The sequence below is a fragment of the Cottoperca gobio genome, chromosome 17, assembly GCF_900634415.1.
Source record: "Cottoperca gobio chromosome 17, fCotGob3.1, whole genome shotgun sequence".
Classification (NCBI taxonomy): domain Eukaryota; kingdom Metazoa; phylum Chordata; class Actinopteri; order Perciformes; family Bovichtidae; genus Cottoperca; species Cottoperca gobio.
The window spans coordinates 6,730,748-6,756,602 of record NC_041371.1 but is presented as its reverse complement, the minus strand read 5'-3'; the positions used below and the strand labels follow the sequence as shown (position 1 = coordinate 6,756,602).

At 40.0% G+C, this 25,855-nt stretch overlaps 1 protein-coding gene across 1 annotated transcript in view; it reads right to left on the bottom strand.

The window, feature by feature from the left end:
• insra (insulin receptor a) overlaps positions 1-24,231 on the bottom strand; it is a 44,331-nt gene extending 20,100 nt beyond the window's left edge. The window contains exons 1-2 of the mRNA XM_029453919.1: positions 23,027-24,231; positions 14,622-15,170 (exon numbers count right to left, since the gene is read on the bottom strand). Of these exons, the coding sequence (XP_029309779.1) occupies positions 14,622-15,170; positions 23,027-23,132 (655 nt within the window). The 5' untranslated portion in view covers positions 23,133-24,231. The remainder of the gene's footprint in view (positions 1-14,621; positions 15,171-23,026) is intronic.
• Positions 24,232-25,855: the final 1,624 nt, after the last annotated feature.

Sequence of the window (25,855 nt, the reverse complement as noted above, 5' to 3'; positions counted from 1 at the left end):
ACAAGCATGTCGAATACAAACAGCGGGGATCCAACACTAGTTGGAAGACAGACACTTATCCAGAAGGCTCGGTGAAAGTGAGACTGAGGGGAAGAAACTGGTATTCAAGTGAGACACGTGCAAGATGTCTTTGCTTGTTTTTTTTGACTCAGCACTCGGAGTGACTCACTCTAAAGTGATATAAAATGTAGTTAATGTAAATGTCCCTTCCTTTTTTTATGTTGTGTAAAATATAAAAATCTTGCAGCACACTAAAGGTACCTCCCTTTAGGAGCCACTATGATAGATATCGATGTATCGCAACATCTGTTCAGTTTAGAGCTGCGATTAACGACTGTATTTTCTTGATTAATCGATTAGTGCTGAAACAATTATGCAATTAATCAATAGACGGAAAATTATAAAAAATTCATTCATTAAACTAAAATGACAAATAGTCACTTTGGGTTCTGGGAAATTGTGAAGGACGTTTTTTTTTTATTATGTTCTTTTTATTATATATTATCATCAACTGATAATGAAAATAATTAGTCGCTGAATACTTGCAGGACTCAATTTATTTTCCATAATTGGAAAGTTTTAATGGCTTTTATTATTTCATAATGGTATTGCCTCTTCTCTGTAAGTATATATCTTTGTTTGTTGTCTCGTTATTGTAAATGAGGGTCGCCCCTCAAGTATAAAACAAGGTTGAATGAACGAATGAAAGCTGTAACAACACTGCCACAATTTACGATATCCAAATAATCATCGTAAACACGATCAGCTAGGGACAGAGACGAGTCTGTAGGTTGGCTGTTTGAGCATACGTCTGCATGTGTGTGTGGGTGTAATTCAGCCCGTTACATAACATTAGACTCTCAGGATTGGTAGGTGTGTGTGTGTGTGTGTGTGTGTGTGTGTGTGTGTGTGTGCAGCAGAGTTTGAGAGTACAAGTGTGTAAGGCTGGATGTAGGATTCTCAGAGGTAAATACATTCGACTGACCTGCCTGCTGAGATTAGCTCGTCATACATAAGACCGCTTGACAGTCAAACGGGTTAAGGGCAGGTTACAGGTCAGACCGTTAAATTGTCATTATGTGCCGTCTTTTACGGATCTGAACTAATATTCAGCCACATAAATCAAAACCAAGAAGGGAAATAAATGTGAGTTTCCCATTACAGGAGACAATTAAGTCTATTCTTCTTTTTGTTGTCCGAAACTCGCTTGGTTTCAAAAGTGTCGTGAGGTTAACCCTTAAATTAACAAAACAGCGTGGACCCCCTGTCCTCCTATATTCACAGAGGTAAGCTCTTGGCGCTCATGAAGAGTGTGTGTTTGGGGCCGGCAGCAGCAATATGAGAAAGGCAGTGTGTGTGTGTGCATGTGTGTGTGGGGGGAGGGCTAAAGGGGGCATGGTGCTAAAAAAAACAAATGATATAACCACCTTTTATCTACGTCAGCCTGCTAGTTTAAATCATCTACCCTGCGATGGGATTTACAAAAAGCACTGAAGATGATTTTCTCACTGAAAAACAAAAAATGTCCTCTTGAAATGATGTTTTCCTTTGGCCTACAAAGTGTATTTCAAAAGCTGCCCTTCAACTTTTCCTCAAATGTACACAGTGTGCTCCACACACACACACACACACACACACACACACACACACACACACACTTTGCTGCCTGCTCACACTGACTCCTGATCCTGCAGCAGGGCTCCATGTCGGAGCACAGGCCCAGCAGCAGATCCACCCTCAGCCTTAGCCAATGTGTTGGCTAGCTGTAGAAGCTAGCCATTCAAATGGCCTCTCCCATTTCCAAGGAAGACAGGCGCACAGTTTAACCCTTTGTGTCCCTCGCTCTCCTCGCAGCCAGTCAGACAGCAGCAGCAGCAGCAGCAGCAGCAATGGGAGGTATGTAAAAAAAAAAAAAAAAAAAACGACACAAGAGCCACATAGTAACAGGCTGGAGCTGCTCTACGTCTCCGTCTCCTCACTACTATGAACCGGCTGCTTTTCTACGAATCTAAAGCACAAGTAGCTGCCATTTAATACTTTGGATTTTTTTCGTCATGCACATAAATATGGGTAGAAGTGTTCCAAGAAAGTCTTTGTTTGTAGAAACAGGGAGCATTCAGGAGTGAAATGGGTTGAAACCCGTGCCGAGACAATCATGTTATGTTAGTATTGTGGTGAACAACTCGATGCCTCGGGTGATGCATCATGTCTCATCATGTTCACAACTCATTAGCAGTTTCTTTTACAGACTTCTAACGGTCCAACTGAAAAATTCCCATCCAGATTGAAATAACTGTTTAAAACAACTCATTCCTGCTTCTATAAACTGTTCAAGATAAAATAAAGTATTTCAGACACTTTGTTTGGTGAAAATGTATTATTTTAGAGTGGGATCCATTAAATGTTGATGCACGCAGGCCTTTAATTATCATTAAAAAATGATTTCTATAATGATGTTATTTACGTTTTGGCCAACTTATAATGTAGGGAAATCAAAAAGTGCTGCTTAGATATAGAACATTGCATTAAAGTGGATTAATAAATCAGTGACAACTTTGATAATCGTTTAAGCATTTCAGGCGTCACACACAAACATTTTCTGGTCTCATTTAAAGATTTATTTTATATCATTTTTTATTAAATATCTTTGGGTTCAGGCGGGATTTAATGGTTCTACTGTACGGACAAAACAAGGAACTTGACGAAGTCACCCCGGGCTGTCAGAACTTGCGATGGACATTTCAATCTGAGTGGATAATGAGAAGGTGATTTAGTGGTTTCCAAACAGAACACCGGAAGGTTGTGAGTTCAATACCAGGGGCTGCCACCAGTGTGCCCCTGAGCAAGGCACTTAACTGATGTGGGTGCAGACTAGGGCAAGGGGTTAACGTGGGTCAGTTCATTTCAGGGACTGATATCAAGTTTCAGACATGCACCACCACGTTCATGAAGCAACAAAACAAACCACTCACTGTCGGAAAGATTTGTACAGTTCACTTTGCCAGCAGCTGACTTGGCCGTGTCTGCAGAGTTGTAATCAATGCTGGTAGTTGATCCTAAATGAACGGCATTATTCACTATCTGACATCATAGAGGCTTTTATAATATCAACAACAGTGACCACACTGAAGGAGATAGACTTGTTTCTTGTGTGCTTGTCCAAAATGTTTTCAAGGTCGAGACCCTGAGGACCTTTGAGAGTGGGGCCACCCCAAGCCATCTTTGATCTCCCAGAGCGAGAAGGACGCTGAGGAGACTGTTTGCAGGAGTTTGTCATTCTTTCCTTAAAACATGCAAATCTCTAAATACAGGCCCAGTTTCTTTATTATCATTATAGACCCTTCAGCTAGCGACGTTCATGAAGAGCAGAGTTTCTTTCCCCTCAGTGTGTCAATTAGTAATGCTCAGCTGGAGTTTGCTCTTGTCAGCATCTCCAGTACTTATCTTCCATTTGGACAGCATACAATCACCTGACAACAATAAATCAATGGGATTTTTGGGTGACAAGTGCTGGGTCGGCAGTTGGACTTAGGTCTATTTAAGACTCGACTACATTTTTCTTTTTTTAAAGTCTTGACGCTCAATGTATCGCCTCCCGTGTCTGAACTACTTATCCGTATTTCTCTGGTTCCTCTGGCACACTGGTCAAGGCCCGTCTGATCTCTTGTCATGCGGTTTGTTCAAAATGCAGCAGGTTCACATGAAGGCCCAGAAAACAATGCTGCAGAAATGCCTGGCTCTTTATCTCATCAGCAGAGGTTTCACTTGGATGATTGTCAAACAATGAGATGCTTAATCACAGGCGCCCGAAACAAACATAGACAACAAATCAACACAACTCCAGCCCCTGTGTGACAGAGAATAATGCAGCCCGTCAGGCCGATGCCAACTTGGAAATGGGAGGTGAAGAAACAGATTTGCGCTGCCTGCCAACCAACGGCGAGCTTCAACAACGTGGGGTGTCGGAAAAGGCTGAAAGAATCCACATCGCTTGCAAGGAATGACTCATACAGTTCATCATAAATAGTTCCTTGTCTGCTGTCTGCAACCAACGCACACGCACTGTATGAAGAGCTATCTATTTCTATGTTCCTTGTTTCTACCAACATCAAAATGCACACCAGCAAGCAATTAGAGATGTATTCATACAGGCAAAGAGGGCCAAACTTCACCATACTCTAAACTCAGGGATTTCTGCCTAAAATTAAGAGCCTCCGTACTTTTCATTAACCACAATCCTCCCAAAGAAATCATTTTGTGGTGAGTTTTTCCAAGTTCCCTTTTTTGGCAGTAATGAAACAGCAGTATAAATCAGGCTTTCTGCGTTGAGATCATATTAGACCCCAGAAAATGCCGAACGGGAATGCGGTGGTGCGCTGGATGGTAATTAAAATTCCCTGGCCATGACATGGGTAGTGTTTAGTTTCTTATGAAAGAAGGTTTTTTGCTGAAGCCCCAGAATAGAAGAATCTGAAGAACAAATAAAGTGCTATTGAAAATGGGGATTTATCAAAGTTTCCACACTTTCCGCAACTTTAAACAAACTGACAGAATAAAAGAGCAGCAACTTGAGTGCTGAATGAACTGCCAAAATTGAACTTTGAAGGTTGATTCATGTTTGAAATGTGACATGCTTTGCTCGGCACTCTCTGCACAACAGCTGATGGATATTTAGGGATGCTGAGGTCATGCAATAAATATGGAAAAGGCAAAAAGAAAGACAAACGGTTACCCAATTTACAGGTATTGTAAATGCAGATAGTGGTTTAACTATTAACTATAGTAACTATTAATTCAGTCTATATTATAAAATGTCATTAAAGAGAAAGCAAAGTTCTCAAAGAGATTACATTTGCAATACAAAATAATCTAACTTTTGTTCTGCTTGCTAGAATCCTATTTTTCTGGCGGATGATTTTGGAATTATAAAGTAAACCTATTTTAGCACCTATTTTGCACCATGGAGATATATCAAAGGTGTTTGTAGATAACCATGGTAACAGTACACTGATCTCTAATACAGCACAGTTACAGTTATAGCTGTTTCGTGCCAGAAGAACACAGATCGTAAAAACACAAAATGTCCTAAAAACAATGAAGGCACATATGAGTCAGATATCTGAGCCTGTTTTTTGTTCCTTCTTCTAATTTTATCATAATAGACAACATCAGTCCTATAGGGGTACTTTAGAGTATTGATAATACTATGATAAGGTCAATAAAAACATGAAAACCACATTTTAACACGTTATTTTCAATGCAAAAGAAAATCACTACCATGAACTTCCAACTGCCGCAAATAAACGCAATCACGATCAAATTTGTGACTGGGAAACCAGTTTCGATGTTGAATGACAAGAAACTTGATTTGTGGTTTAAATGTAGCAACTGTGAACACAGAAAGAAGCGAAAAAGTGAAAAAGAAGCGAAAAAGAAACAAAAAAGAAACAAAAAAGAAACAAAAAAGAAGCAAAAAAGAAGCGAAAAAGAAACAAAAATGAAGCAAAAAAGAAACAAAAAAGAAGCGAAAAAGAAGCAAAAAAGAAGCGAAAAAGAAACAAAAAAGAAGCGAAAAAGAAACGAAAAAGAAGCAAAAAAGAAGCAAAAAAGAAGCAAAAAAGAAGCGAAAAAGAAGCCCATGTTTCTCACTCAATTTTAAGTTCAACAACCAAAAAGATGAGTTCAATGTAACTACAATGCCGTTTTACTGTTATTGCTTAAGGTGTTTTCAGTTACAAGGTTGCCGTTTAGTAAACCAGATACTGATGGCGGAAGCGCTGGAATTTTATTTTTTTCTTACCAAAAATGTATATTTCAAAAAGGGTTACATGAATGAACACTGGTCTACATCATCTTTAACACTTCTAGTAACAGAATCAAACTGTCCGCTGCTGCCCTGATAATGTCGGTCAGAGCGGCCTGGTTTTCTCTCTACTAGTGAGCAACAGATGTATTCTAGTCTCCACTTCTATTTCCAAACATGTCTCTGCCGACTGCAGCTCCGGCGACTGAAGATCAATCAACAATGACTGAATAGACATCGGGGATAATGCTATAATGTTGAATTCTCTATAAAAAGGCAAGTCATTGACAATTACACTTAATTAATGACTTTAATATGACTTAAGCAGCCCCAGGCTTTGTTGACTGAGGACAACCCAGATTGACGCCTTACATTTGAGTTTAATGATGGCGCTCATACCCTCATACAAATTAATACGAGGGTAATTACTTATAATCTATTATTGATCAGCAAAAAATAAATCAAGATAATTAGAGAAAAGAGTGGCTGTTTCAAAATGTCTTTTTTTTTTTTTAAAAGGTGAAAACAGATGACTGTAAAGCAGAGTTGAAACAATATAATAAGCTGACAAAATAACTTTTGATTTATAACTAAAGTTTGATCTTTCTTAGTTTCAAAACTTTTGGTTGATCAGTCGATCAACAGAAAATCAGCAACTATTTTCATAATTGATTCATATTTGAGTAATAATTGAGTATTTGCTGCTTTTCTTTGCATTATAAGAAAGTAAACTAAATATCTTCAGGTTAATGATCATAAGCACAACATGAACAGGTGATACTTTTAAACTCATTTCATTGATTTAGTCTCGTCTGGCACAGAAAAACCAAGTCAGATATCAGTCTGAATGTCTAAATATTGAATCGTGCTCAGGAACAAACTATGTCCAATTAAGAAATTTTTTATTGATAACAGAAAAAGATTAAAACTGTTGCTTTTTATAAAGTCACGTTCAGGCAACAGGGTTTATTTGTCTCATCTAACCACTTGTCAGCTGCTCTGACTCAGCAGCAGCAGGGCTCGGTTGAGACGACTCGAGCAACAACAGGAAACGTAAACAATTTCATTAACCGGTCAGGCCTTCGTTAATAGAACAAAAACACACAAACAACATGGAAAAGCACTTTTTGTTTTTAATGCCGCCCCGCCACCGCTGTCATCCGAAGGCAGGATATCCAGTTTGTACGTGACTGGAATAGGAATGATAAACGCTGTGCACTCAATAATGGGCAATTACACTGCCTGCTTTACAGGCAAATGACGCACGCCACAGCCTTGAATCTTCATTTCCTTCCAGTGTTCAGTGTCAGGCTGAAGTAATAACTTTGACTACCTGTTATGACAAACTTATGACAAATCTACGCCATTAATGCAACGTCACGACACCTTTTTGTCTTTTTCAAATCCTAATTTTAGCAATTAATGTTCTTACTAAGGAGGGAAGCAGTCAAAGTCACACTGGAAGGTCAATTTAAAAGAGATTTAACTCATTTGGGAAATGTTTTAGGCCAAAGCAACAAACATATGAACTCTAAATCCAAGCCAATACAGCACAGGTGCTGCTGCTCTTTGGATTAAAATGGTCTTTAGTCCCACGTGCGTCTTTTGAGTGCATGTGTTTTCAGATTAAGTGCAATACAAAGAAAATCTGGAAAATATGTCCAGTGATACAGACTGAGAGAAATTCCCATAGAGAACTCAAACAGATGTAACGTTGCACTCCTACACGAGGACATTGTGGGACTCACAATGGAAAAAAGAAAGATCAAAATCGATAAAGCAGAGCGATTGTGAAATCAAAACATTCCAATGGAAGAAAACACAAAGTAGCAGCTTTGAAAAGCAACGAACAAAGAACAATGGAAGTTATTAAAGTTGTGCTATAACACACATTTAAATCTTGTGTTTTGGATGTACAAATACAACATTTCGCAGTAAAAACTTACAACCTTTAAGGCTCTAAAGGTTCAAAAGCACCATTACATGATGCTTTTCATTTCTTCATTTATTTACAGCCTCGAGTACAAACCAAATAAATATGAAGGCTTGGCTATCAGTGCCCTTTCATGTTGTACGGTGTTATGATATTAAACAATAGTGACATTTTGTCTCAAAGGGAAAGAAAAATGGTGCAGGTAAAATAGGTTGCCATGACAACACAAAAAAACGACTTCCCCGAATAAAAGAAAACCCCTCAACTAAAAAAAAGGTAAAATGACGAAATAAACGAATAAAACATCTGGATCAAGTCCTTGTGTAACTTGTGCGAGTAGATAAAAAAAAGAGGAAAATTTTCCTGCGGGTCCGATTAAACGAGCAGTAAAAAACAGCAGTGAGCTGCGGTGTGTGCGAGCGCGTACAGCGGTGAAGAAACGCCTGTCGGCCCAGCTTTACCGAATGCCTGAAATGTCTGGGATTCCATGGGAATGGCTCCAGGAGCTGAGCGGCGAGGGTTCGCAGGGTGCAGCTCCACAAGACTGAGTGCCAGAGCAGTTAAGTCAGCTCAAAGGAAAGGACTCATGATGTGTGTGAGTGTGTGTGTGTGTGTGTGTGTGTGTGTGTGTGTGTGTGTGTGTGTGTGTGAGAAGGGGGGGGGGGTCTGAGTGTATTCTGGATTTAGGCTAGTAGAATAGCACTCTGCATACTGAACCATGACGAGAGTAGTAGACTGTAAAGGCTGGACGAACACGTATCTGTCTGGTTTCCTTTTTTTTTTTTCTGACTACAAACCAAAGTTTTGCGAGAGAAATGAGGACAGAATTCAAACTAATAAATAAGACCCTATCCGTTTGTTGTTCACGCATTGTTATCTACTGAATAAAGAGAGTAGTGGGTATTACAGATGGCTATTAATTTCTCTTTAATTTCGTGTTTTAAAGTCATCTCAAGACCTTTTTATAAATGTTTCCGTGCCCCGATTTGTTTATATTCTTTAACGATTCTTTTTGTCATTCAAAACTTTTACTTACTTATAATGTTCTGCACTGACGACAAATAAAAAGGAAAAAGCATTTATACAATGCAAAGAAACGAAAGATGAAAGACAAATAGTTTACAGACGAGCTAAATATTAGTTTAGAAGACTTTGCACAGTGGAAACAAATAAAGAAAGGAAAGGAATTCCAACACGATGCCGGGGTTGTAACGATTCTTTTGTTCAGGTGTACTGAGAATATTTACAGTAAATATTCGGATGACGATATGCGAGATCTCTGACAGTCCACACGGATTTGTGACAGCACATATATGTCGCACAGTGTGAGGAAAGGTGTCATGGCTGATGGTTTTGAGGACATTATCATTGGGGATAGCGGTTTACGCTCAGCAAGGACGTAACGTCTTTCACAAATCCTGAGTTTCCATTACCTTTGTTTCAGTTTGAAAACAAGTTCATTTACTTCTCGCTGCAGTGAAGGGCAACAACGTGCAGAACGCTACAGATTCAAGCGTTCAGGTTTAATATTATAAAGAAGAGGACGCAGAATGAACGAGGAGCCAAGACAAAAATAGAAACAGAAGGAATGATTCATGTGATGGGAGGAGCACCAGGCTGGATCTGCATTCAAGCAGCGTTCATGTCTTTTAGGCTATGCCACAGGCCATGTGCTCATTCATAACCTCAGAGAGGAAGCAGACCAACAAAGACAGGAAACAATCGGGAAGAACTCTCCATGAACTTCTACCACCACCATTGTTCAGGGTGGAAAACGATCGTGTGGCGCCAGCGCTGACCGCTGCGTGTGGGAGCTGCAACAAGGTCGCCAGAGAGGAGAGCAGAGGGTCAACGACGGTGAGGCGGGACCCAGCCCCCAAACACGCTCGTCCCTCCGCACCTTCCTCAACCTCGTAGTGACCTCGCTTTCCCTTCGGATACAGCCTGGGTGAATGACTGATGTGTTCATATCCACGATTACACCACAGTGTTACTGTCCTGTTTCCTAGCAGCAAGACTAAACAATAACCGTCCACCCTGTCTCACACACACGCAGAGGTTATGTCTCTGTGTGATTTATAACTCCATGTCTGTGTTAATGCCACACACACTGACCCTGACAAACCTCCATGTGCATCTTGTGATTGGTGGACAGACATATGTGACGGGAGCCAAGAGTAAATTTGGAACATCCATATCAAGAAAGGTCCGGCACCGAGTCCTCACCTGACCTGGCTGAAATGTGATTCATAGGAATACTCCAATTGTGACAGACTGCCCGAAACTAACAGTCGTCTCCATCTGCCAACAGGCTACAGAGGCACACATGCTGCAAGTGTGGAAAGTGCCAAACCAATCAGAGGTTGAGGCTTTTGCTAAGAGCGGTTCTCCCCTTATGAGAGCTTATTAAATATGTAATAGATCTTCCAAACCCAAACACTGGCGAAAGCTGCTGCGCTGGCTGAGGAGGAGGAGGAGGAAGACCTCCCGTGGGTGTCTCATCTCCGGCAGAGGGTAGATAATTAAGATCATTTTTAATCATGTGTGTAAAATACTGGCCACCTGGGAAATATAGGCTCATTTATATCTCTCTGGGCTTGGTGCAACAAAAGCTACTCTGAAAAGAGAACAAGCACAAGCTGCATTTGATTACAAAAGAAACAAAAAAAGACCCTTTTTAATGCAAACAACTGTCAAACACCTCTTCTAACAAATGGCATGTACTCAGAATTCATTAATAAAAAACAGCATTGACAAAGAAACTACCTTGTACTTCAACTGGCCTTTAAAAATAAGTTTTTATGGTGCTGACCATGAACCACAACGTTCCACCATTGTCATTCGCCATCTCTCCCGCTTCTGTCGACTCTCTGATAAAGACATAAAGTGCCCAAGAAAATAAGACAAGAAAATATGCAAAATTAATGGAAACGTTTGATGGACCGATGGACATTCTGTAAGGGCAGTTCAGCAGTGGAAAAAGATCATCTCCCAACGGGAAGCCCCTGATTTCTTATTTAGTCCCAGCCAAAATGTCCAGCTGCCAGTCCCTTTCAGGACTGAGCTGACGTCCTATCAGCCAAACAAGCTGTGCCACATAACAGCCATTACCAAAACATAATCAAATGCCCATTAACTTCAGATGAGTGTTTGCAAGAAATAGTCCTTCACAAGTAAAAACACTCGCCGTTAATAGTTCCCTTCATGCCAGCTCATAATTTCAACTAAATCTTTTTTAAAGGAAATAAAGGCCGGCTTTCTTCTGAAACATATAAATCTTTTTTTATAACAAACTTGAGATATAAAAAATTTAACACAGAATTAGGAGTTTCACAACTTTTGATTATTGCTAGGAACAGGGTTTTTCAAATAGTCTTTGTTTTGGATTAACATAACATTAGAGGGTTTTCATACGCAGATATGCTCACACATGTACGGTCTACACCAGGGGTAGCCAACGCGGTGCCCCGCGGGCACTTGGTCGCCCGCAGGGCATGTTCTAAAATAGCACTAGTCACCATGAAGCTCCGTCTAAAATTTGTATTTAATTGTTTTGCATTTAAAATGACAATATTGAATATAGAATTTAAAAAACAGTTTTATGCATGTATGAACTCTGACTAGCTTACTAAGCTAAATCTCCATTTCCCTTTTCACTGAGACAAGCTAGCGGGAGCAGCTACGGTGGGGCGCGAGGTGCGTTTTTACGCTAAACATGAAGAAAAGCGAAAGAAAACAAACTATTTTCACAATGATTGGGAGGAAGAATTATTTTTTACAACAGCGAAAGTGTGTATGTCTCATTTGCTGGGCGACGACAAAGCGGCACATTGTGGAGACACTTCGGTATGTGTCACAAAGCTACCATGCTAACTACCATGCTAACTAATTACCACCTGCAGCACTGCGGGCAGAACAAGCCGAGAGTTAAAGCTTTGGGCAGCAGCATCTCTTCTCACGAGGCCGGTGAACAACTCACAGAAAGCATCGGAAGCTTCATATAGAGCTGCACATTTTTAATAAAGAACAAGAAAGCCTTTCCGGACGGAGAGGTCTTGAAAGGTGCAATGATGGTTATTGAAAACACTGTTCAAAGACGAGAAGAAAGGTTCTGATGTCATCTCCACTCTCTGATGTTACAAAGTTAGTGTTTGTACAAACAGGATATGATTTGAAGATAGTGACAGTTAAAGATTTCCTAATTGTTTTTTACAGAAGTGATATTTTGTACTAAAATATAACGGGTGTGAATTTGAACCAAATGCTACAAATGTGCTCATTCATACAAAACTGTCAATAAAGATATTTATAAAGATATCAGAGATGTGATAACTCTGACTTTCAAATGTTGAAATAGATTAAGAACTTAAATAAATAATGTTTAAATATATAATGTGTTTCCTACCATGGTAAATAACAGTTAATAATTATTGTGAGGAATAATTAACATGAACATGTGATCAGACCGTCTCTTCACATATATGAATATTTATTATTATTAATGATAATATTATCATTAAAGGTGAACCGTGCAACTATTCAGGAAGTTTGTATCAAACAAGTAGCCCTTCGTATTATTCAGCACCCTTGAAGTAGCTCTCAGTATCACAAAGGTTGGTGACCCCTGATCTACACGATCATACATTTTGGGGTCTATGGGAATGCCTGCAAAGACCCTTACGGACCTAAATGATGTCACGTTAACTCTACCAACAAGGTTAAGTACTTCCCACTGTCGACTAGTGGTTCAATTAATCAAAACTGCTACACATACCATCTGAATATGTTATATTATCCAACTAGTTATTTGTGAAATGACAAAACAGAAAACAACCGAGTAATAAGTAAGTGTTAAAGCTCCGTTTTGAATGACAGTGTGCGTCTGTGTCCCTGTAGCCAAATCTAATCGGCTTTGATAATGAGCATCTCCTACAACCTTGCTTTGCCACTTTGCTCAACGGACGCACCCAATTTGGTGTAAAATGGAGGGGGTAATTAGGAGAGAACTCAAATTACCCCCGTTATAGAAGCAGGGAAGGGAAATAGGTTGTGACTCCAAACATGGGAGCTAAGCCAAAGCCTCGTGATTCTGCAGCTTTGTTTTCTGTTGGTGTACAGACTACAGAAAGTGTGTGTGGCCCACAGTCACCTCCGGCTCTTAACCTCTGCATACACATTGCATCACAACATTCAGCTCTATTATATTAGGAGAGCTGAAATACACACACGATGTGATAGTCACAATTCCCTGTTTGAGCAAAAGGTTAAATGTTATCATCAGCTCTATCATCTATATTCTAAGTCAAAACAACAGCAAGCCTGAGACTCGACGATGATAGATATAAAGAATGCAACAAGTTTGGGAAAAGTAGCTTACTTTAATCACTAAATACAGTAGGTCTATAAAAAGCAGTAACAGCTGGTACATCAGAAGAGGACACTGAATGCCTTGCACTCGATCCTGTGGTTCTAGCTCGGGCTTAACAGATCTTTTCATGCTTTAGTGAAAGTAGGCAAAACACCGCAAGTCCCAGACCACAAGACCACAGGCCCTTCCCGTGCCGAATGCAGGCCAATGACTGGAGATCAGAGCTATGCCGGTCAACTTTTGGTCTTGATTCATTGTCAGAGAGCGGCACACAATTAGGAAATCATCTCTGCTGTGAGACTTTTTATACAACACTTCCTCCTTTTGACAATAAATAGGTTTCTGGGTTTTACAAATGTCTTCAAGGAATTGTGATGAGCAATCACCTCAAGCACAAAGTAATTAGTGGAAAAACTATAAAGCACACTCTCCATTGGCGAAGGTACTGAAGAGCACTAATAATGCTCAGCTCAACAGAAACTGCATGTAGCAGGAAAACTTGTTCAAAAGAGCTGTTAAACTAATGCGTGCAGTGTTGCGTAATGGTGCGAGCCAAGGTGTTCCGGCAGCACCCATGCGCAAAATTCTTCTAAGCACCCAAACTTGAACTCTTTGGTAGTGTGAAATGGGTGGGATTGTTTCTTTACAGTAAAAGCCAGAACACAAAAAGGGAACGGCCCATCTCACAGGAGCTATGCTTACAGGGGACAATGAACTGTGCCATTATGTTGAATGTCTTCTTTACCTCGTCCACACAAACTGAGAAATAACAACACTACGGTCTATTGAAAGTAAACATTCAAAGACGAGGTGTTGCGTCACATTAGAGCACAGTTCAAGCTGCATTGACACAGAACTTGGCCTACTTAACTAAACCTGAGCACATGACACAGCTCTGACATTTTAACACAACTAACTTTTAGGCTACAAATCACCATTTATTCTAACTAACAAACGCTTTTTTGTTTCAAACACTGACCCTCATGTGCATTTCATGTATCCAATAATAAGTGCTTGATACAGTTTCTCATCTAAAATAAGTGTAGTGCAAATGTTTCAGATGTAAGACCAATATCTAACATGGCACAAGTGTTGTCTTCCGATAAAAAGATCTTGTCCTGTTACCTACAGATTCTGCATTCATACAACAAACATAAAGAAAAGCATTAAATGCTCACCTTTGACACTGAGGTTGAAACAGCAATTGTTTTTGGCTTAAACAAATAATCTATTATCTAAACTGTAAGCAGTAAATTGTGTTAGCACTTGGTGGTATTTAGCCTGCTGCCACTGGTGGCCTGAAACAAGACCACAGATTAAAAAGGTAGTCTTTGCTCAGAGAAATGGTTTCCATCCCAGTGAGATGGATTTAATGAATGTTTAAGTGTCTGTAATGTTTGTGTTCCCTCTGACGACCATCCAGGACCGTGATATGAAGTATGATGCACCTGAATCAGAGCTAGGAAGCGTGTTTGTTGCAGATTGCATGACTCCAGCTATAAGAAAAGACTACTTACTTCTTTGACAGTGGTTCTGAGTCCAGCAGCGTTCACTGAAGTGTCCGTTGATGGTGGTGGTCTGGCAGGTGGTCTTCCCAATGGCCGCCCCCGGACACACGTCTCCACACTCTCGGTCGTTCTTGTTAGCCATGATGTAGTTGTCTTCCACCGAGTCCAGGATCTTGGACCAGTCCAGAGTGGAGAGATAGCAGAGATCCGGGTTCTTCTCGATTCTCACTGCTCCTCGGGTGATGTTCATCAAGCTATGGAGGCCGATCTCTCGCAGCTGGAGCATCTCGAACATCACTAGGGCGTAGTTGAAGAACAGGTTGTTGCCTCTGATGACAGTTAGGTTGGGGAAGAGATCGCTGAGGGTCTCCATGCCGTAAACTCTGAAGAGCAACAGGTAGTCGGTGACCACTGTCAGTTTGGGGAAACTGAGGCCTCGGAAATCCTCGGGCTTGGTCCTGAACATGAGCAAGATCTTCAGGTGGCCTTCGATCACAGTGCAGTTCTCTAGCGTACGTAGGTTGGTCACATTGTTGCGGATGTCCTTGCTTGGACACACTGAAAAGACATAAAGAAAGACAGAGGTTGTTTAGAAACCAGATGTACGACCTTCTTGTATGACTCACAAAAACATTATTATGTGGCTAGGCTGAGGCCGCACAGTTGGGTTTTATGAGCAGCTATTATTATTAATATTGTGTACTTTTGTATTTTGATGCTTTTGCAACAGTTCACTTTAACCTTCATGCCAATAAAGCCCCTTTCAATTGAACTAAACGGTATTGCATTATGAATAGGAAAAATTATGACTCTCGGACATGAACAATAAAAAGATTTCCCAGAGACAATTTATCTTGTGCTGTTTTTAGCGGATTTCAACTGCTGAACGTGACTGATGAGTTAGGCAAGATGTCGGCTCTGAACTGGAAAAACGGGGTTAAAGAAGTCAGACACGGTCTCAAGGAGGAAGAAAAATAGATCTCTTGGTAATTAAAGGGGCTATTTTCCTGAAAAATATGTGGTTTTGTCTCTGGCTTTGATAAAGACCAGACCATCTTCGCTGACATTTTGTTTAGCAACCACATATCTGGCGATGAGCCACCGTCAAATATGGAGTGCTGTCATCAGAGCGAGTCTGTGCTCATCCTTGGTTATGTGCCGAGTTGATTTGTGGAGTTGCTTCTGTAACTTAAGACCATAAAAAACACTAGCTAATGCATTAAAAATATTTGTCTGGGGAAGGGTGGGGGGTTGAAGCACTAATGGTCGCGTATTGCACCAGTAGTAGATTTGTGGCTTTGTCAGTCCTCACCCAGACACAAGATCCTGTTTCATGAGAAATTCCTAAACTATGCTATTGCGCAGATGAGTTACATTTTTACTGTCTGAAACATTTTAGATTCTACTGTATCACAATGACACAAGAGATTAATGTAGGGCTGAAAATTACTATTAATAATAATCTGTCAATTATTCTTTTCAATGAATCATTTAGTCCATTGCATCTAGGCTGTGTCAGGTAATCCTTAGTTAATGGTGAATTGTTGTGTATGGCTCTTGTTTCTCGTGATACTGTAAATATTGGTTGCAACTGTAATTGATATCCATTTCTATTGTTTATTTATTATTTGAGTGAAGGTGCAGACAAAATAACACTATTACTCAGGGGGTTCTGTATGAGGAGAGCTGACAGTGATGAGGATATCCTCAACCCTCTGTTCTGGAAATTAGACAAAGGCTTAAGCATATGCTTTGTGCGACATCACACAAGTAATGATGCGGGTGCGATGTGGGACATTCCATGCCCAATTTTACAGTTCACAAGTCATGGCTGCAGATGGAGGTGCTGCCTGGTGAGTGGACTGTATTTGTTTACCAACCATTGAGTTGGCTGCATCAGGCCAACCATGTGAGGAACAGCTAGGCGTACACCTCATTATGGCAGCAGCTCATTGTACACCTTCTGTTGTCACGCGCACGCACGCGCACGAGTGTCCAAACAACAAGCTTTTCACTACATGACCTTAACCAGCATGCTCACCCCGCAGCAGTTATCTAAAGTTCACCCTACAACGTTCAGACTTAATACACACAAAATGTCCTAACATGGGTTTAAACTGCAAGCTATTAAAAGCAACCTGGCTAGAAAAGTAAAAAGTAATTTTTTCTTTTGAAACTACATTTAGATCTGCAGCTCTCTTTGTGGTCTTGGAAGTACAGCCAAATTGTAAGCATGAATGGTGTGGTACAAACCTGTAATTTCAACACATGCACGTCCAAATGAAACATTTCCGATCAAACTGACGGTAACTGCCAGAGGACGGTAACCTCCTGTAGATCCATCGAGGAGCACATTTACAACTACAAAGAGCCTACATCTTTCCCATAAAAGACCCCACACACACTCAAACAAAACAATTTAATGGACAAAGACCCTAGCAGTGTACAATAGGAGGGGACAGTGGTTCTGTGGTCGCAGTAAAGTCAACCAGCATAGTACCGAGGGACCCTGTGAAGAAGGCGAATCATCACAGGGCTGCGAGTCCAGGCTCCTATCAGTGTACACTTTCAGCCACGCCAGTATTTTTAGCACCGCATTCCCAATAGAGAATCTAATACACTCCGGCCGTACCGATAGTGGCTCACATTAGAAACTGGAACATGTAAGTGAGGAATTTTAGAGCAGCAGCAGAGAAAGAACTGGCCGAGCTGACTTCTCCATGTGTGAACACTTAGTTTAGAAACAAAACTTTGGCAGATTCGCACAACTTCTAAAAAACAACACTGTTTTTTGTTGCTCTGGGATAGGGCACTGAAATTCTGTCCGTGACGACTTCACACAGCTCGAGCAAAACGAACCAGGTGCATCCCAAAATGTAAATGTTCCCTGTATTGTTGAGTAAGAGAACAAACCGGGAGACATCACAAAGGTTACTATGGCGACAAGGCCAGCTCCAGCTCTCCATACATCACCTAATCTGAGCCAGACAAGACTGAAAACATAGCCATGGTGCTCCGAATCGACAATTAGAGTCGTTAAAAGGAGCCAATTTTTATTGGCCGAAGTCTCTCAGAGCCTGCACCTCTGAGGCAGATTAACTTCTACGGTTGATTAAGAAAGGAGCAGTGTGATGGTTTCCCCATCAATCAACAGAAAGGACCAAAACCAACAACATATAGAATTGCATTTAAATTACATTTAAAAACACGATGAAGAAGAAAGAAAATAAAATCATTTAAGCAAAGCACCAAAAGTTCATTCTTAACCCTGACGATACCAGTTTGACAAAACAATCCTAACTCAAGGTCCACTCGCCGGCTTTCTGGTTGGTTTTGGTTTCTTAAGGTGATTTGTTGATAAACAATAAAACAACACTAGTATTATTAACTTTTAGGCCCCATGGTCATCATCAATCAATCGGTGTGTCCTACTAGAGTTGAAGGATAAATCAACTAACATGTCATGGACAAAAGAATTACGGTCAACTATTTGATAATTGTCATTTTAAAGTAAAAGTAGCAAAGAGTGCGCACCGTCTCAGGTTTTAGCGTCTATAATGAGATAATCTGCAACTTTTTATTGTCATAATTGACTGTAAACTGAATATCTTTGGGTTTTGGACTTTTGTTTTTTACAAAACTAGACATTTGAAGACGACACATTGGACTCTAGGACATTGTGATTGGAATTTTAACAACAGATTAATCAATAAGGCAAGTAAGTAATCGTTAGTTGCAGCCCTACACATTATTGCAAAGCGTGCACATGCAAGCGTGCGGTGTTCAGATCCACACGGGGCAACACTGAAGGGGGTCCAGTTAACATTGTGATCACACCACAGTGAGGAGATCCATAGAGCTTGATCACAGTTGAGAAAAAAATCCACCCACAAGAAGAAAATGTCAATTTCTTCACATCTGACACCTGACTTCTGCAACTTTACTTGTGCAATTTCCATGTCACAATTCTGTACAAAATACAGACGTTTTAATGAACACCGAGTATAAATACAATGCCAACGTAATAAATCCAGATAGATACAATTGTGAATGCCTGATGTAAATTGTGTCTCGGTCACAAGCAAGGCCTACATTGATATCAACATGCACTGAGGCATGAACACAAATGCTGCACACATCTATACTAAAAGGGAGTCAGCTCTACAGTCTGAGCACAATCCTTTCACTACAGCTGCAAGCATCAACAGGCACTGAAGCTTCTGATCTTGTGGAGGAGGATGAAGGGGGGGGGGGGGGTTACAGGTTGTTAGACTGATGGTGTGTACTATCGCTGGGCCTCAGAGAGAACTGAGGCCTCAATGAGCACGCAGGAACACAAACACCCATTGATTGCAACACTTCCCTTTTCAAGGTTTCGCTGTTCTGTTGATTTCCAACCCAGGCAAAAACTAACCCCAAATCGGCGAGGTCACCGAGACACAGCGTTCACCGTTTCCAAACTGACATGTGATGTAATCCACTTTAAGAAAGGTTGTAAAAACCAAATCCCCCGTCAGTTTGGAAGGTACACTATAAAACACACAGAACTACTAACAACTACTAAAAAAAGTGAGAAATGTTAATAACAGTTTCTCAAAGTTCAAGGGAATTACTTAAAATGTTTGCTTTTGTTAGTCCACCAAAAGATATTCAGTTTAATACGATATAAAAACAGAGAAAAGCAGGAAATCTTCACTTAAGAGTAGATTGAAAACAGCATTTTCGGCCATTTTTGCACGAAAGATTACTTGTGATTAAATCGATTATGAAACTACTGGGTTTTTTTGTGTTGATCGTTGCAGCTCTATTCTTGGGACATTTCTCAAGAGTACAGGCTATCCTCTAAATGTCCTGTGAGCAGGGCCGCCGGTGGCAGAGCGGGTTATCAAACGGTCCAGCTGTTAGGTAGTGGTGACACGGCAAGTGCAGCACATTGACAACGCAACACAGCACAGGGAATAAAATCAAACCAGGAGAATAAAACAAAGATAAAGCCTATAAAAACACAACGTTCCCTCGTGGGGTTGTTTGAAGTGGATCCTGTGTGGATGACTCCGGACCAAAGATCATTGGGTGATTGCCCACCAGCTGCACTCGTCTACACATTATTCTCTTGCCAATGTTGGCAGTGAGGTAATTATTACCTCTAAAGTGTGAGCGCACAATAACAAGCGCATTTCCTTTTAACGGGGGCACGGTGTCAAGGGTAAAGATGTGACACAACCGGGCTTCCTTGACAGACGCCTGTGTGGTCAGAGCGAGTTTACTCCATTTTCAAGCAGTATATCATTTTCAAAGGTGAACTTGTCAACCAGGATTAGACGGACATTGTTGCTGGGTGACAAGTGTGAAGATCATTCTATTGTATGCATGTCGAGCGTACTCATGAGTTTGTTTGTAGCGTTTTTGGAGAGGGGGGGGGGGGGTGACAGTTTCATCACTTTACAATTGCTCTCCTTGTCGGGAGGCCTAAATCAAGAGAACCAGGTCGCTTGGATTGCTGCCCGCCTTCGAGACCTGCTGTGACCAGAGTGGAACTCAACAACAGGCTGCCGTCGGGGGGGGGGGCTTCAGTGCGAGCCCCCGCTGTTTGACACTATGATAAAGTGATGTTTTGTAATGCACAACAAAACGCTGCAGTCTGACAACCAGACCACCTGAGACCCTTCACACACAGACCTGAGGTGAACTAAGCCGTCTGTGCCCTTTATGTTTGCCGTTGCATTCCTGTCTTTTTTTGAAAGACAAATAAATAAGTGGCGGTGTTTGGAAACCCCAGAATTTCATTAAAAGCTTACAGTCTTACCGCTGTTCTGAAAAGTATTTTGAGAATCCTCAAAGACTCTTCCCAACCATTTAGATTTTTTAAAATCTGCTGCATGATACAAATATTTAAAAAGATAAGTGTTTCCTGTACAGACGGTCAGAAATGATATAACTTAAGACAAGAGAAATATAAAAAGGTATTCTTAGATTTATTTTATATCTCTTTTATTTGGTGCAAAATACAAATCGCATATCTTTTATATGAAATGTGAATGGGCATTGACACAACAATCTTCTTGGGCTCAATACAAATATTTTGTATGAAAATACATTAAAGTGCAAAAGGTTACCGTTAAAAAGTCAAGTAGCTTGAGGGAACAGAGGCGTAGTTGAAGTCTTTTACATTTTGTTTCACGTTGTACAAATGGAGAAAAGGCGGATGTCATTCCCAGCTGACATCTTTGTTAGAAAACAGTGGCACAACTTGAGAAACAGGTTAAAAAAATAAATGTTTTCATGGTGCAGCAGACGGCTATTTGTTAAATCCCGATTGTTGGGATAGAGATTTCAGAGATACCTTGAGAACAGCAGTAAGCGTAAATGTAAACGACCTACTGGCTTTTTCAAAAGATCACTTATTTATATCCATCTTTCTGAAAAACGGATGCTCGTCTCTGTGACTCGAATGTAATGTTACTATAAAGAGAACCAAACTGGGGCGAGTATGAAAGATGCAGATACACTGATAAATTGACAATTTTCTAAAAGGCCAGCTGATGCTAAATACATGAAATCAATATCACGCTGCCATTAAATATAAGCTTTCATTATTAAGTGAATGTTTCCATCAAGCTGAGTTGGACTGTTAACAATAAGTAGCTCAGAAGGTTTCCTGACTTTGACGCCGGTCCGTCCAGCTTATGAAATGGGCCAGTGTGAGGCCCAGGTTCTCTTCCCTTCTGTGGTTCACTCTCAAGTCTGAGAGGAGCTCGAGGGGGGGGGGGGGGGGGGGGTGGAAGGGGCTGAAGTGCAATTACACAACTTGCTTTTAATTTATGTCTTAAAATTCTTGCTCAAACTGGTTCGATGACAGCGCTCTATTCGCCCCTGACTAAAATGTAATGAAAGGTGAGAGAGCCTGTTCTTTTCCTTCAGAGCGCCTCTTGTATGCGACTACAGCCACACGCAGAACTGCAGGAGTTTTAAAGCTACCTTGGGATAAATACTGTGTTTACATACACTGAACAAACGAATTATACTGGACAAAGGAGTGTATGTTGCTTGAGTCCAGATTACTGTAAGGCAGCAAAAACCTTCAAACAAGGTGTTCTCAAAGAGAAGGAAAAAACACATTAGAGCAATTTAATAGTATTAACAAATAATCTAGAAAAGCCATAATATGTTGCAATTGTGCACCGAAACTAATGCAATGTATTTTGACTTGCACTCTGAGTTGCAGGCAGTACTTATTGAGAGCGACATTTATAAAAAAATAAAGATTTTAAGCATTATTTCAATGTTTGTTTTAAATGCCTGCCTCGTAATTTACGTTCACAACTCAAGACAACGTAATGACAAATGGACTGAACACAAGCAAATGTTTCATCCAACTATGCAAAGCCAAGAGTCAAAATAACAGCTATTTCAATAAGTGTGCACATGAAGTCAACGGACTTCGTTTGGGAATTAATCTATAAATCACCAGTAACTTCCACTGAATCGTCTGCTTGGAGTGAACATAACATTTCCTAGTATGTGGGACTATGAGAGGACTGTGTAATGTCTCTGTTGTCATATTGTAAGTGCACACTTACTGTACAGTAGTTAACACCAGGTTTGCTATACATTTTCCTCATACTTTACCCCCAATATTAATATTTACAGATTCCGAGAGTGTGAAATACTGAGTGTGTGTGAAGTCATTGTGGTGTTTGAGAAATGTGAAAATGTCTCCTTGGTAATGTTATGCATTCATTCTCATCACCCGGTGCTTGTTGGCTGGTGAATATAAAAAGGGATTGTCAGGAGCTGTAAAGAGGGCTTATTGTTACATTCCTGCACTGACCACAAGCAACGAGCCAAGGCTTTCCCTTTTACAATAACACAGCATCTACATTTCCAGACTACTGACTTATTAGGGAGAAAAACATTTTGTTTACAGTTCCTGCAGACTCCAAATAGCCGATAAGTGTTAACCTTTGTCCCTTCAATGCAGTGACTGTCTACGACACCACTGTTATGCCTACGTGCCTTCATCAAATCACTAACAACATTAAATAACCTGGGTACTGATGATATATTATTTCTAAGCATTTTATCTATTTTATCTAATTGCACTGACTATTATATAGTTTAATTCGTAAGTAGTGAAATGTTAATTATTTGGCTTTCAAAATATAAATATGGGAATTAATCAAATTCCCCTGTATCTTGGCAGAATTAAAGCATGTGTAATAAGTTGCATAAATTGCAAAATATGTAAACACATGTGAGTATATTATAGTTTATAATCTGTGGGTCCTCAGCATATTGCATAATTTATATGTTCTTAGGTGTAACAGTTCAATCAGCCACGTAATCGGATCACTTTACATAATTAAAATGCTTAAAATGCTTAAAATAATAGGATAATAATGAGTGTTACTTACCCTCTCCACTCGCCCGGTGACAGCTCATCACAAAGCAGACAGCGGTGAAAACAAAACACACACACAAAGTCCGGAGCCACATAACTGACTCGGGATAAAACACCATCCAGCACCAATCCCGGGTCAAATACAGAATAATCCTTGGCGAGCACACAGTTCAGACTGGAGGAGAAATACCTTCAGGAAATTGGTTTTGTTTTGCGGCGTGGGCCAACAGGTAAACAAAAATAAATAAAAGACATCCCGGAAGATGGGCGGAGGAACGAGTCCAACGTGTTCAGTCAAACACAAGCTAACGCTGCTGCTAAAGTTAGCCACCTCATGGAAACACACACTCACACACACACCACAACGAGACCAGAGTGCTTTGTGTGTCTTAGCATGGATTTGTTAGTTAAACTGGCCCAGTTGAGTTTATCCGTGTCCGGAGAAAAATAGAAAAAACAGACTTGTTGTTGCGATAAGATGCTAACGTTAAGCTAGCTAGCTATCTGCATAGCCTGGCTCCACCACTCCAGTCCAGGCCACAAGTGAAGTTTGCGCTGCTTTTCCGCAACTATCTCAATTAATTTTAACTTTTAAGAAAGCCTTCCTGTTACCTCGCAGCAGCAGTGCATATTATTTAAACAAGAGATATGTTGCATGCGGGAAAAGCTTAGTATTAGCGACCGTTAACTTAATTTAGAGGAATTTAGGAGCTGCTGACTCGATGGTTGTGGCATGCGTGGCGTAACGTTAGCGTGTCTTTCGTAAAAAAAATAAAAAAATTAAAAAAATATTTTTTTAAATCCCTCAAGTCCTCCAGCGAGCACAACACATCGCAGTTGGTTATTTCGCTTGTGAAATAAAGATTTTTTCTTGCTGCTTAGCTCCAAACAAACAAGTCCTCTTCAGTCAGTGCAGAGATTTCAGTGAGACCTCCACTCTCTGTCTGACAGGCAGCTCGTTCAGCTCCGCTCTTCTTCTTCTTCTTCTTCTTCTTCTTCTTCTTCTTCTTCTTCTTCTCTTTTTTTTTGTTTTGGAATAGAAAAAAACAAAAAATATATATGCTCCAAGTTGTCCTGCCACCACCACAACTAAACGTGTATCTGAATCAGAGAACAACAGGGGGAAATAAAGTTATTTGTCCCTGTTCTTCTTGCACAAACAGAGGTAGATTGTGCAGTCTCCCAGCAGGTCCTGTAGGATCCCCTTCTTCCAGCCTCTCCGCCAGTAAACAAACCGTGCCAGTGAGCCAGATGGGCTTCAGGGGAAATACGGACTGGAGCTTATTGGATTACACAACAAACTGATCCTACTGTCAGGTGATAACGCGTTAAAAACTCATGCATTTATTTATATCCAGAGGTGGACAGTAACTAAATACATATACAATACAAATGTTGAGGTTCTTTTCACTATTATAAAGTAATATATAGATATTTGCGTTTAACTTCACTACATTTATTGGATAACCTACATTACTTGATGCAAAAACAACCCAGAAATGATGATGAATTAATAGTTATAGGTTAAGCTACCCAGCAGTATATAAAGTAATTAAAACGAGCTCCACCTGCTGCAGAATTAAAGTGATAAACACATTAATGCATCAATCATTATAATCTATAATATATTATCCTGAAACGTCTGTGAAATTAGTACTTTAAGTATATTTTCATGCTGATACGTATGCACTTTTACAAAAGTAAAATAATGGATATTGAAAATTATTTTAGTAATAGTATGGTAATAATCATGATAGTAATAATACGTTATCCGCTGCCCATCTTAAAGTTAAAAGGGATATTTCCAATTTTTTTAAGAAATTTTGTCCAAATAAAACTGAATTCCTCCAGTTTTAGTTAAAATGTAAAATTAAACACGCTGTTTGGGGATCATTAACATAATAATGTAATTATTCATAGAGCATTACTGTGATTGGTGTACAGCATTTCTGGCCTTGCCCCCTCCCTGCCCCTCTGTGTTCCTCTGTGTAGCAGATCTGATTCAGAATTAGATACAATAAGTTCACTCTGGACTTGGAAACAATCAATCTTAACTCAAGTGCCTCTTACTAGCTTTTTGCAGACCTTTCAACCACATCCAACAGTCTCAGCTGTTGTTGATCTCCAGTTATATTTATTCTCATTGCGACATCACACAGAGGAGCAGCTCTAAGTTGCGTGTTCGACTATTTTATTACATACAAATTGTGAAACATTAAGCAATACACGTTTCATGTTATGTCAGAATCACTTGACAATATGTACAGTAAAAAAATACCAGATTGTTTTATGGTTAGCGGCACAGACATTACACTAAGAAGTACAAATATCATAGTACTAGTGATTCCTAACTAGAGGTACGTTTACGAATGTGGAGTACTAACGTGATAAACAGGAATTATGATGATTTTAAATAGTTAGCTTATGGATAAATGGCTGAAATAATTAACATTTGAAATTCAAAATCAGGTATAAGCAGTTGAAATAGTTAAATGTAATGGATAAATGTCTAGACTCAGTCACTAGTAGTAGCCTACGAATGCAAACTTGACCAAAGTTCAGTGCGTGAAACAAAAATACAGAAAGCAAATACGTCTACTACTTTTATCCAAGTGGTTAAAATAAACAGTACTGCTTTCCTCCTTGATCTCAGATAAAAGAACTAAGTCAGACTTGATCCTACTGTACATGAAGACATGAAGAAGATCCTGTTATTTTAGGAATAACCTTGTGTGATTCATCTATTGTTCAAAAACAGAACTTGATTCTCCTCTTTTGTTTTCCAGCGATGTTCTCACACTCAGACGCACTAATGAAAAAAACATCAAGATCACGTATTTCA